Source organism: Cucurbita maxima, unplaced genomic scaffold (genome assembly GCF_002738345.1).
Source record: "Cucurbita maxima cultivar Rimu unplaced genomic scaffold, Cmax_1.0 Cma_Scf00003, whole genome shotgun sequence".
Lineage (NCBI taxonomy): Eukaryota > Viridiplantae > Streptophyta > Magnoliopsida > Cucurbitales > Cucurbitaceae > Cucurbita > Cucurbita maxima.
The window spans coordinates 4,243,442-4,256,611 of NW_019272019.1; the positions used below are offsets into that span (position 1 = coordinate 4,243,442).

Below are 13,170 nucleotides of genomic sequence, written 5' to 3' on the forward strand. Positions count from 1 at the left end.
ACTCTATTTTCTAATTAATGTATTTTTTATATTTTATTTATAATAGTAGTTTTGAATTTTTACTCAAAATTTATAAATAAAAATAAAAATTTGAAAATTATTTTTAAAAAGTTTAAAAAGTGGGTTTGTAGAAATAGTGAATATAAACTTATTTAATTTTATTAAAAAAATTAAACAAAAAATAAATAGTAGAAAAAGGAGGACAGTAAATGGGGTTTTAATTTTGGGTAAATTATGGAGACTGCGAATTTGTGAGAAGGTGGTTGGTTTAGGGTTCTTAGTATTAGAGGCTTTTTCGGTATAGATCGTCTTCATTAATCTTTGCATTCCTTTGTAAGGGAGAACGAACCATTCCTTATATATATAAACTATGAGTACGACAGTGAAACGTAACTAATTGAAACTGATAACATCTACTGTTAAGGATATTTAGTAATAAATTATAGTTTACCATATATATTATATTTGATATTTTATTATAAGGCAAATATTTAATATTTGCCTTATTTTATTATCATAGGTATCTTTCCATTTATTGTTATTTCCATTTATTACTATTTTCATATCCTTGTAATTTATTTGATTATAAATAAGATAACTTTCACACCATTTAAGTGTGGTGGATTAATCAAACATTTACATCTACTAGTAGGTGCGGTAGGATTAAACCGTAATATTTGAATGAATAATAATTTTTTAATTAAATTTGAGCCATTTAATCAAAAATTATTTAAATGAAAATAATATAGAAAGTAATTGTTAGAAAATTGAAAGAATTTATTAGTATCATAAATGTTTAACAATGTTTAGTGTAAAATTTAGGTGAGAAAAGAGAGCTTTTCAACCAACCTATATTTACATCAAACTAGATTTAATTAAACAAACAACCATTATAATATTACCATAAATGTCACATATTATCATAAATTATTTATAATTTTACTAAACCAAATTATTTTTTATTAATTATTACTAAAATAGTATATAAAAATTGAAAAATTGTCTTTATTTTCAAATTTTAATATAATTGTTGGCATCTGAATTCAAATAATAAAATTCCAACGAGCATGGATCGACAGTACTATTTTGCATTATTTACTTTTTAAAAATCTAAATCTACATGAACTTACTTTTACTTTTTACTCTCGACGATATGCATCAACGGTCGATGCTTTAGTTGTTCTTGTCTTATCATCCAAAACAAAAAAAAGTATTAGTTTATTTTTTGTTTTTGTGTTGAATGGAGGATGGGTAGGGCTAGGCTCCCACCACTTTAGTTTATGGCTTCCCCACCAAATCAAAGTGATGTTGGTCATCTTGAATCTCATTCCTTGTGTTGTATTTTCAGAGTTAGGTTAGGCCGATCGACGACCCCACACGCAACTAGTTTCATAAGCTCGACTTCTATTTATGGGTTTCTATTAATTTGAGAGAAAATAATTTTACACGAGTTTATGATGGTTGGGAGAGGCATTTCACCCCTAATTGAGGGGTTATCATGAGTTTATAGGTTAGGAAAACCAAACTTAAAGTTACCAGAGTTTATGTTCAAAGTGGATAATATCATATTATTGTGGAGGGACCATGATTCCTAACATGTTATTAGAGTCAAACCCTTAACTTAGTCATGCCTAAAGTGTCAAATACAACCAAAGGAGTTGAGCCTCATAGGCTATGTCTCAGAGGAGACTAGCCTCGAAGGTGTGGTCAAAAGTGAATCGAATATCGAACAAAAGATATATTGTATTCGAGAGCTTCACAAAAAGAAGTTAAGCCTCAATGAAGAGGAAGGTCGACCCAAAAGCGTATTCGGGATTCGACATGTTTTCATTTTTATTTTTATTTTTATATATAATGCTTTATTGTTGTATGTGGGGGGCAAGAACAAACTAAGGATGCCCAAATCAATCAATAGTTTCCATTAAATTAAAGTTTTTTGGTTTGAAGTGGTGGAATTTGGAATCATGGCCCCAATTATATTAATTCAGAATCCCGAACCCACTTGGATCAATGCAACAATACTCGTCTTGTCTACACATTCGTATAAAGTTTATAGATCAGAATTTCAATTACTTTTTCTTACCAATTATTCTCGATACTATATATTTTATTTTATTCGGCAACGAGATAGATCAACTGCTACTAATATTTTATAACCGTTAAAAACAATTCAAAATATAAAGTAATATGCACCTGTTATACTTTCCCTCTCATCTAAACTTTATAGTGATCTTTAAAAAAGAAATGTACGGACAAAAGATAGAGAATATCAACGAAAAATGGCAAATCATATATCTATATATGTAGACGTATATATATACTTATTTATAAAGATGCTATACGATTGAGTTGAAGATCAGGGCAAAGAGAAGGATAGTGTCGATGGGTTTTAGAGAATCATAGGTCAAATGAGTTCTTGATTCTCGTGGTGGTGGTGGTGGTAGTGTGTTTAGGGCATTTGTTGTGAGAATCGAGTTTGCAAGGGTCGGTTTCAATTAACAAGTGTACCACATCCTTCATGGTGGGTCTAAGTGCAGGATTCTTGTACGTGCACCGAATTGCAATCTTTAGAACTTGAATCATCTCATCTTTAAACGATAACGAAACTTTCTTGTCCAAAACTTCTACGGCTCCTTCCTTTGTGTCTACTTTATTCGAAACCCAATATATAATGTTCTTGTTCTCTCCGAACTCTGCTTCCACAGGCTTCTTCCCCGTTATCAGCTCCATCAACACGATTCCAAAGCTATACACGTCGCACTTCGTCGTGGCTTTCGATGAATATGCATATTCTGTTTCACATTAAAATCATTAGTTAACACACAAAAAGCTATACCATTTGAAAATTTTAAAAGTTTAGGACATACCCGGGGCGAGATAGCCGTAAGTACCGGCGATGACGGTGGTGGTCGAGTCCTTGCCTGCTCTAGCTTGCAAGACTTTAGCAATGCCAAAATCTGCAACTTTAGGCTGATAATGAACATCCAACAGAATATTAGTGGTTTTAATGTCTCTATGAATTATAGAAGGCGATAGATCATGGTGAAGGTAAGCCAAGCCCTGCGCTATGCCCAACGCAATCTGGTGCCGTGTCGGCCAGTCCAAATGAACCCAACCCTTATGCAGGGCGTCCCATAAATTGCCGTTGGGCAGGTACTCGTACACCAAAAGGCTGCAGTCCAAGCTGGAGAAATGGCAGTATAATTTCACGATGTTCTTATGCCTTATACTCCCCAATGTCTCCACTTCAGTTTTCAGCTCTTTGTCCAAGAACAGCTGCTCCTGATCCGACCGTCGGTCCTTCCCCTTTCGTCTCCACGGCCTTTTAACGGCGACGATTTCGCCGCTGCTTAGCTCAATTTTGTACACTGTACCGGCGCCGCCATGGCCGACAATGTTCTTCTCCACCATTGATTCGATTATCTCTCTTGGGTCGAAGCTGATTCGGTGGAAGCTTTTGACATCGTATGAGAAAAACGATGAAGATTGTGTTTCGTCCTGTTCCATTACTGTTTTTTCTCGGCTGAATCGTCGTCGGAGATACAGAGCAGCTCCGATGAAGATTATGAACGCTGATACTCCGATTGTCCAGATGGAATTCAGCCGTTTTTTGTTGAGATTTTGAGAACAAACTGGGAATTTTTGGTCGGATGAATCTAAATAAATCGAAACGCACAATCCTGGGTTGCCGGAAAAGCTCTCCACTAACCCATATTTGATCAAAGACAGAGGAATTGGACCGGAGAGTTGGTTGTTCGAGAAATTGATTGAGTTCGGCAACAATTCACAGAGGCTTTCCGGGATGTTACCGGACAGTCGATTGTCGGATAAATCAAGAACATTAAGAGATTTAATCTCGGAAAGCGAAGTGGGTATTGAAGAATTCAGGTGATTTCGTTGCAAAAGCAGCAAATTAAGCCTCTTGAGATTCCCAATTTCAGAAGGAATCGGACCAGACAAGAAGTTGTTGCTAAGATCAATCTTAACCAAATTGGTCGCTTTAGAGATTTCCGGCGGCAACTCGCCGGAAATCATGTTACTCTGCATGAACAATTCCGACAGATTCCTGGCTTCAGCAAAAGAATTCGGAATTTCACCGCTAAGATTATTGTTAGCGAAATCAATAATCGAAGCATGTGGAAGACCCAAAAGTCCCGCCGGCACCGGACCTTCTAGAAAATTCCAGCTGACTCGAAACCGTAAAAGTGACTGGCATTTACCATACGCCGGCGGGATTTGACCGGAAAATTTATTTTGCAACATGAGAAAATACATTAATTTACCTTCTCTACAGACATCTGTCGGTAAGGGACCGGAGAAATGATTTTCCGACAAGTCGAGAACCAACATGGGTGAAAATTGGCCCAAATTACTTGGAACTTCTCCGGTCATGTAGTTGTCGTAAAGGGATAACATAGTGAGCGTTGTTGAATTCGAAATTGAAATGGGAATCTCCCCTGTTAAGGAGTTGTTGTAAAGCTGAAGAACTTCAAGCTTAGGAAGACGACAAATCGACTCAGGAAGCTTCCCAGTCAACTTGTTGACCGACATGTCCAAGTCCACGAGCTCTGTTAAATTCCCGATCTCCTCTGGAATTTCCCCGATTAATGAATTGTAATAAAGCTCCAACTGTCTCAAATTCTTCATATTCCCGATTTCTTTCGGAATTTCTCCGGCGAGGAAGTTGCCGCTTAATTCCAAGTCAACGATCGCCGTCATATTCCCAATCGTCGCCGGAATTCGACCCCCCAACATACAAGTCGTCAACACCATCGATTTCATCTTCGTCAACTCCGACAAATCCTCCGGCAACTGCCACATATTGAAATTATTATCCTCGTTGAAATTCAGCCTCTCGAGCTTCGTTAAACTGAAGACCGACAACGGGAATTCGCCGGTGAAGTTGTTATACGACATGTCGAGAATCCTAAGGTTTCTCAACGTCGAGAAATCCGGTAAAGTCCCAGTCATAGACAGAAAACTCATATCCAATTCCTCCAAAACAGAGCAATTCGTTATCCCACGTGGAAACGTCCCTCGTAAACCACTCTGCCCAAGTCGCAACACTCTCAACTCCGGCAAATAAGTACACACATCCGCCGGAAACTTCCCGGAAACCTCCCTGCCGGAGAGATCAATCCCAACCACAAGCCCCTTTTCATTACAGGTGACGCCGGTGAAATTACATAACGAAGTCCCGCCGGAAACATCCCAATCGGACGGCGAAGAATTCCCGATCAAAAGGTCTTGCATCATAGTTAGAAACAGAGATCGATCACCTCCAATGGGTTGAGAAATGAAAGAAAGAAGAAGAAAGAAGAAGTAGAAAAGGAGGGCCATTGTTGATGTTGGCGGCGGCGGTGTGGCAGAGGAGGAGGCGGAGGAAGAGAAGTATATAATATGGGGGGATGAGTGAGTGCAGGGAGCAATAATATGAGAAGAATGAAGAGAAGGAATAATTTGAATCGCTTCAAGAATTTGTTCAATCAAAATTGATTCCATTATGTGAAGCAATTTTACGCGTTCTGTTTCATCCATCTAATGCCACTTTATTCCTTTTTAGTTTAATTTCTTCATCTCTAATTTATATTTATGTAATTTCCGATGGGTAATTTAATCTCTGAAAAAATCAAAATTCCACGTGGACAGAAGAGGGTCCCACAAAGGAAAGAGGAGAATTTAATCTCTGAAAAAATCAAAATTCCACGTGGACAGAAGAGGGTCCCACAAAGGAAAGAGGAGAATTTAATCTCTGAAAAAATCAAAATTCCACGTGGACAGAAGAGGGTCCCACAAAGGAAAGAGGAGAATTTAATCTCTGAAAAAATCAAAATTCCACGTGGACAGAAGAGGGTCCCACAAAGGAAAGAGGAGAATTTAATCTCTGAAAAAATCAAAATTCCACGTGGACAGAAGTGGGTCCCACAAAGGAAAGAGGAGAATCTGCATTGGGGAGGAGTTGATGCCCACTGCTAAAAAAGCCAATGGGGGAATCCGATTTCGTAGCTTTCTAATTCTGTTTATTTTTTTATTTATTTAATTAAATGGAATATTTATTTTTATCATCCGTGGGCCTAAGGTATTTAAAGATCGGCCCATTAATTCTAATGGGCTGACAAACTGAAAGTGGGCTCGCTCCCCATTACATTTCTTCTGAATTGGGCTGGGCCGATTTTTATATAATTATCTCGTTGTTGATATAAATAATTGAAAGTCCCACATCCAGAATAATCTTCGGATTATAATCGAGGAATAATATCTTCATTGATACGAGGTCTTTTGGGAACCCCAAAGCAAAATCGAACAATATCAATATCATTTAGATAGATCCATTAAAATTAAAATTTATAGATTATTTTTTCTTATTTAATTTAAAATTAAAAGGATTTAATCCTGAGGATTCTCTCTAGAGCCACCGACCCAACACTACCTCTGACAAGCTATACGAACATGACTTGCACGAAACTTCAAAACACGGCAAGAAGAACAATGATTTGTTACATGTCAATCCAACCATAATTTAACGGATAAATCCTACCGACTCCAAAATAATTAAAAGGTGCAGTTGGAATGATTTTGACCATCCAACCAAACCGCTATTAATTTCCTTGTCTTTTTCATAAATTCCTTCAAAAAATTTCTGTACAATATGGAAGATTTAGATTTAGATATCAATCTTGTTGATATCTTTGGCAATGAGTATCCCAAGCAGGCGACAGGGGTGGGCTTCTTCAAGCATTTGAACCACACTCCTCATGGTGGGTCTCATGGAAGGAACCCTCGCTGTGCACAATATTCCAATTCTTAATACCTTTATGGCTTCCTCTTTATATACATCGCCAATTCTTGAATCCACCAACTTTAATACACTTTCTCTGCTCTTCAAATTGTTTGATACCCACTCCACAATCTCCTTGTTCTCTCCTAACTCCGCCTCGATCGCTCTTTTCCCGCTCACTAACTCCATCAATACCACTCCGAAGCTGTACACGTCACTCTTCTCGTCCACTTTGTAACTGTATCCATACTCTGCATACAATTAGGGTTTACGTCAATTCACAATACTCCAAAATGGGTATTGAGTCAGTAATCAATTTTAAAGCTTAAGCTTGAGTTTACCTGGTGCGATGTAGCCAGGAGTGCCTGCAACGACATGGCTTGTCTCGTTGAACCCACTTGTGTTGAGGATTTTGGCAAGCCCGAAATCGGCTATTTTGGGTTTGAGAAATTCATCCAAAAGTATGTTGCTGGATTTGACATCTCTGTGAATCACTGGTTGGTCGCAACTGTGATGAAGATACTCTAATCCCTTTGCTGCTCCGACTGCGATTTCGTATCTTGTTTCCCAATCTAACTCCATTTTTGTTGACGTGTGAAGTCTATCCCATAAGCTTCCATTAGACATATATTCGTATACCAATAGGCTTGAGACATCGCTCGTAATGCTACAGTATAACTTCACTACATTCACATGACGGATCGAACTTAGAGTCTTCACCTCTGAGTCGAATTCCAACGACGTTGCTCTCTGTTTCGGTAGAATTGGAGAGGAGCTTCGGTTATTGTTGTTGTTCATTCTCTCGTATGGATCGGTGTTCCAAATGTGCTTCACGGCTAACTCTTTCCCATTTTCGATCGTCACTTTGTAAACGCTGCCGGAACCTCCTTTTCCGATTAAATTCTCGTCCTTAATGGAATCGAGTATCTCGTCCCCTGTGAACGTCATTACGTGAAATGATTTTAGGTTCCATGATTCCTTTTTAAGCGACCGATCTCGATATTTGTCGCTCTTTCTCAATTTTATGAAGCACCATAGTGTCGCACTGAGAAGAACTAATCCGACAACGATACCAATGACGAGTATTCGAACGTCCCTAGACGTGCCTGAACTCTTTGAACATCGCCGTAAAAAGCCGTCCGCCTCGCTGCACAGGCCAGGATTTCCGGTGAAGCTTTCTATGTAAGCTCCATTCGATAGTGATTGAGGAATTGGACCAGATAATTGATTGTTGGAAAGATCGAGAAGACTCAATTTCAAATGTGAAAATGTCGAAGGGATTTCACCTGATAGGTCATTATTGGAGAGATTCAAAGAGTTGAGAACCTGAAGAAAACCTAGAGACGAAGGAATTTGTCCGGAGAAGAAATTTTCCGCCAAATTAACGATACTTAGAGAATTACACAAGCCGATTGTCTCTGGAATCGAACCGGAGAATTTATTCCCCTGCAATTCGAGGATATCGAGATTCTTCAGGTCACCGATAGTCGTCGGAAGTTCATCGGAGAACTGATTATTACTCAGGTCAACAGAAGCGAGAGATTTCGCTTGTGAAATCTCCAATGGCAATTTGCCTGAGAACCGATTATTTCCGACATAAAATTTAGAGAGAGCCACCGCCTTTCCAATATCGGAAGTGATCGAACCAGTCAACTGATTTGAAGCAAGATCAATTATATTCACATTTGGCAATCCCCAAATTTCCGACGGAACAACCCCGGTGAGCAAGTTCTGACTGACTCTAAATCGGTTCAAAGTGGAGCAATTAGCGTAAGTCGCCGGAATCTCGCCGGAGAAATTGTTCTGAAGAATCAAAAGCTTCTGCATCGTCCCCTGCTTACACATATCCGGAGGAATCGATCCTGTCAATAAATTCTCCGACACATCAATGAAATCAAACGCCGCCCAAGAACCAATGGCATGCGGCAGAGGCCCCGTAAGCCTATTCCTATAAAGGGACAGATTAACCAGCGACTTAAACTCCCCAAACTCCACCGGAACATGGCCGGAAAATTGATTATCAAACATTTGCAGAGAAACCAAATTCGTCAAAAACCTCAACTCCGACAAATCCCCATGGATATAATTCAACGAAGCATCGAAATTCTTAAGGCCGGTAAGGTTTCTTAATCCCACCGGAAGTGTCCCCGTTAACTGATTATTATAGAACACCAACTGCCAGAGCTTCTGCAGGCGGCCAATTTCCGGCGGAATAGTCCCTGTTATAAAATTGTCGGAAAATTCAAAACTAAGAAGCTCCGTGAGATTACCAATAGATCTTGGAATTTCCCCTGTTAAGCTACAATTCGACAAGTACAGCAAATTAAGCCTCTTCAAATCAGTGACCTCCACCGGAAAAGTAGCGTTTTCAAAAGGGTTATCTCCGACACTCAGCTCAATCAAACCGCTCAAATTCCCGACGGATTTCCATGGAAACTTACCGGAAAACCCACTTGAATTCAAATACAGATACTCCAATTCCGGCAACGAATGTATGTCCGGGAAAGAGCCGGAGAAGCCATTGCTGCTGAGATCCAAATGCTTCAGTTTTACACAATTGTTTAAACTCTCTGTCACTTCGCCGTGCAGGGAATTGGCGCGAAGAATCAGCTTTTCCAACGCCGGCAACTGGCAAACGGAATCAAAAGCAAGAACGCCGGATAAACCCCATTTGGAGAGGTTAATTTCGTTGACGAACCCGTGTGAATTGCAGGCGATTCCGGTGAAATTGCATTTGGGGGTTTGGAGTTTCCAGTTGCGGAAGACGGCGGCGTCTGTGTTGTGGAGAGAGGAGATGAGTTTGGTTAGGATTTGACGTTCGTCGTCGGATTTGATTCCGGTGAGGAAGGAGATGAGGAGAGAGAGAAGAGAGAGGAAATGTAGAGACGACATGTTGTGAAAATGAAGACCGACCGACCGACGACCGACGGTCTTAGTAGAGCGTGTGGGAAAAGGGTATGAATATTTCTATTATTTAATTATGGGTTTAATGGTTTTTATCGAAAGAGATGAATTTGATTCGAAGAAGTGAAAGGAAAAGGAGAGGAAAACGATAAAAAAAAAAAAAAAAAAAAAAGGGTTAAATCTTTAGTTTGAACACACAGTCTCAGTAATTCTGAGGCTGGTCGTTGGTCAACGTAGCCACTGGGTCAAATTTGAGAAATGCCACGTCATCAAAATACAAGTAAAAATATTATTTTAATTAATTTGGTGTTTTTCCGGAGGTTATGTATATATTTTTTTTAACCTTTGAAATATTATTTTTACCATAACTTTTTCTTACCACTTCTTTGTTTAAAGTTACCATTTAACTTACGTTATTGTCATCAAAAATTAAAAATTTATATATAATTTATGAGAGGTGGATAAACGGTTTCTGTTATTATATTGACGATAATAATTTTTTTTAATTTTTTAATAAAAATTGAGGTGCTTAAAATTTCATAAATAATTTGTAATGATAAATATTTTTTAATAATAATAATAATAATAATAATAATAGAGAGAATTATACACCGTAATTGAAAAATGTGAAGGTGTTTATGTCTTAATTAGTTGAACACTTCAACACAATAATCAAAATTGTGAGATTTCACATCGATTGGAGGGAGAGACGAGTACCAACGAATGCTCCAAAGAGAGAGGATTGTGAGATCCTATATCGATTGAAGTGGGAAACAAAGCATTCTTCTATATAAATATGTAGAAACTTCTTTCTAATAAACGGGTGCTACAACACTGTCCAATGTTAATCGATGTGAGATCTCACAATCCACCATTGTCTGCACACTACACACCGTCCAGCGTCTAGCTCTATACCCACCACTATCAAATATTGTCATATTTGAGTTTTCATTTTCGAGCTTTCCCTAAAGGTTTAAAACGCATCCACTAAGAAGAAGTTTCCGCAAAATCGTATCTGACAGTGATTATTCGGATCAATCACAGATTCTCAGCCCCGTCGTTTGGCTTCCACTATAGTTGACCTCTCTTGTTCTCCTCCCCCTTACACAACGGGTGATGACTCATGTAAACTTCTTCCTGTAGGTCCCCGTTCAAGAAGGCATAACACCTTTCTCGGATTATAACCGATGACTTACGCCTATTTCTTAGGGCGTTTAAAGAGCGTGACTCTCTTATAATGAATGTCTCGTTCAAGTTTTTTTTTTCATATACCAATCATGTCTAGACGAAATTGTAATATAAAAATGTGAACAGCGATTAAAATAATAATAATTTATTTTACCTACAATGATAATAATAATAATGGAGTAGTCAAATGTGTAGATTAATATAATTCAAAAAATAAAATAAAAAACAATATCTTTGATTGTGCCACCATTGTGGGGTGGCTTTAATGGCATCCATTTGTAATTAAGATTGTTTTTTAATATAAAAATGATTTTAATTAATTAAGTACACCCAATATATATTAATGATATAATTTTTTAATAGAATTTAAGAATAAAATCATAGATTAAAGTAAATAAAGCGATATCTACTTTAATGGTCTGTATTTAAAAATATATATTATTCCAGTGGGTAATTAGTGACGTAAATAATAAAAAAAATTGTGTATATTAAATGAAAAATAAATTATTAATTTATGTGGCGCACCGATTTGGCAATACTGGAGTCTCTTTGAAACAAAGCACCCAGCTTTTTCTTGAAGTGGATTTTATCCCTTCACTAAAATAATTATTTAATGGGGAAATGTTCATTTTAAGGCACAATTAATCCCACAATTTTAAGCAAAATAATAATTAATAATCTAAATATATTTCAAATGAATTGTACGAAATTTAAATTATAATACTTTTTTAAAAGAAAATAATATAAGAGTTAACAATGAAATAGTTGTATTAAATTAATAATAATGTACACGTCATTTGATAATTTTGTTTGTGATATTTTATTTTTAAAATTAAATTTTCAAAAAGAAAAAAAAAAGATTTTTTAAAGAGACCCTTTGTAACAATCAATTTTCCGAATTAAATATTAAAAAAAAAAAATCTTAAATTGAATAGCGTGGGAGGAAGAGGACACGTGCTCCTTCACTATTTGTTCCCCTTCGCCCACAAATTTAATTTTTTTAGTATTTATTTTGGATTTTTATTCAAAATAATAAACTAAATATTAAGGACTTCTACAATATCTAAAAAAAAGACTTCAATAACTAATTTATTAAATATTGACTTCAAGTATGATTATATATATTTTTTTCCCAACAATCCATTTTAAAATATGAATAAATAATTAATTTTGTGTCCATTAAGCAACAATAATGCTATTATTTTACGCGATAATTTAGTTTTTTTTTTTTTAATAAGAAGATGAGATAGATGTCCCATTCCAATAATAAATTAAAAAATATATAATAATTATAAAATTTATAACGTTTGGGCTCAGGCCCATGTAGATATTAGGTGGATCGCATGAATCTCAGATTTGGGCCGACAATAGTTTTGGATCCATAGTCGGGTCCTTTAACATAATTATTTGAATTTAAAAAATATCTAATAACCTAATTTTTTAATTCGAATAAAATTTTATGTCTAATATGATTGTAAGTTTTTTAATTTTGTATTAACTAGGTTCGTGAAATTATCCTTTGATCTATTAGATACAAAATTAAAAAAATTCATAAGTATGTTTAACATGAAATTGAAAATTTAGAGACTGAACGTGTGATTGAATCTCTCAATTTTATTCGACTAATCAATTCAATACCCTGTTTTCTAATCTCGGGAGTCACTAGCCATCCTTTCCGTAGCTCATCAATTTAGTAATCTACCAACTTAATATTTATTTAAAAAAAAATCATTTTTAACATTTTTGAAAAATTAAATAGGTCGCCATTCAATGAATTGTTTTAGGGCATGTGATAGGAACTTACCAAACCATCATTCCTTTTATAAATGCTCAAGGAACATTATTTTATTTATTCTGACACGTGTCGTACGTTGATTAGTTGAGTTTAACCAAGAAAGATGCCAAATAGCTAGGTAGCTATTGGAGGTATTAAGTGTAATGGCATTTGAGATTTTAAATTATTATAAGATAATTAGTGAACTTGGGGGCTATAAAGTAATTCATCAATAGTCAATCACAATTGAATAATAATTATTAAGATTCATATGTCATAATAAGACAACCCGACAACCCGTGCAATAATCAATAGTTGATTAATTAATTAATTGATAAATTAAAAAAAAAAATTATGGAACTATTCAAAATAAAAATATATTTTTTGCTCTATTTAATTTAAAATTTAAATATATATACTTACTGAAATAGAGTTGAAATCAGGGCAGAGGTGGCCACGTGTTAATGATCCAATGGCCCACAACGCGGAGCTTTTAATGATAAAACCATCGTCTATCTGGAGCTGT

General features: G+C 36.2%; 2 protein-coding genes across 2 annotated transcripts; both read right to left on the minus strand.

The window, feature by feature from the left end:
* Nucleotides 1-2,280: 2,280 nt before the first annotated feature.
* Nucleotides 2,281-5,525, minus strand: LOC111477315 (receptor protein-tyrosine kinase CEPR1-like). Its single transcript, XM_023121390.1, has 2 exons — nt 2,868-5,525; nt 2,281-2,792 (listed from the first exon to the last, which is right to left on the minus strand). Exons 1-2 carry the CDS (start codon nt 5,500-5,502, stop codon nt 2,398-2,400), a joined length of 3,030 nt encoding a protein of 1,009 aa, XP_022977158.1. The 5' UTR covers nt 5,503-5,525; the 3' UTR covers nt 2,281-2,397.
* A 1,063-nt stretch (nt 5,526-6,588) lies between these two features.
* On the minus strand, nt 6,589-9,705 carry LOC111477316 (receptor-like protein kinase HAIKU2). Its single transcript, XM_023121391.1, has 2 exons — nt 7,120-9,705; nt 6,589-7,029 (listed from the first exon to the last, which is right to left on the minus strand). The coding sequence occupies exons 1-2, from the start codon at nt 9,668-9,670 to the stop codon at nt 6,665-6,667; spliced, it is 2,916 nt and encodes a 971-aa protein (XP_022977159.1). The 5' UTR covers nt 9,671-9,705; the 3' UTR covers nt 6,589-6,664.
* Between the last annotated feature and the right edge of the window lie 3,465 nt (nt 9,706-13,170).

Coding starts and splice junctions, on each gene's coding strand:
- LOC111477316 (XM_023121391.1), bottom strand. CDS start 9,670: ATGTCGTCTCTACATTTCCTCTCTCTTCTCTCTCTCCTCATCTCCTTC. Junction 7,030..7,119: donor TCCTGGCTACATCGCACCAG/GTAAACTCAAGC, acceptor AATTGTATGCAG/AGTATGGATACAGTTACAAA.
- LOC111477315 (XM_023121390.1), bottom strand. CDS start 5,502: ATGGAATCAATTTTGATTGAACAAATTCTTGAAGCGATTCAAATTATT. Junction 2,793..2,867: donor TTACGGCTATCTCGCCCCGG/GTATGTCCTAAA, acceptor AATGTGAAACAG/AATATGCATATTCATCGAAA.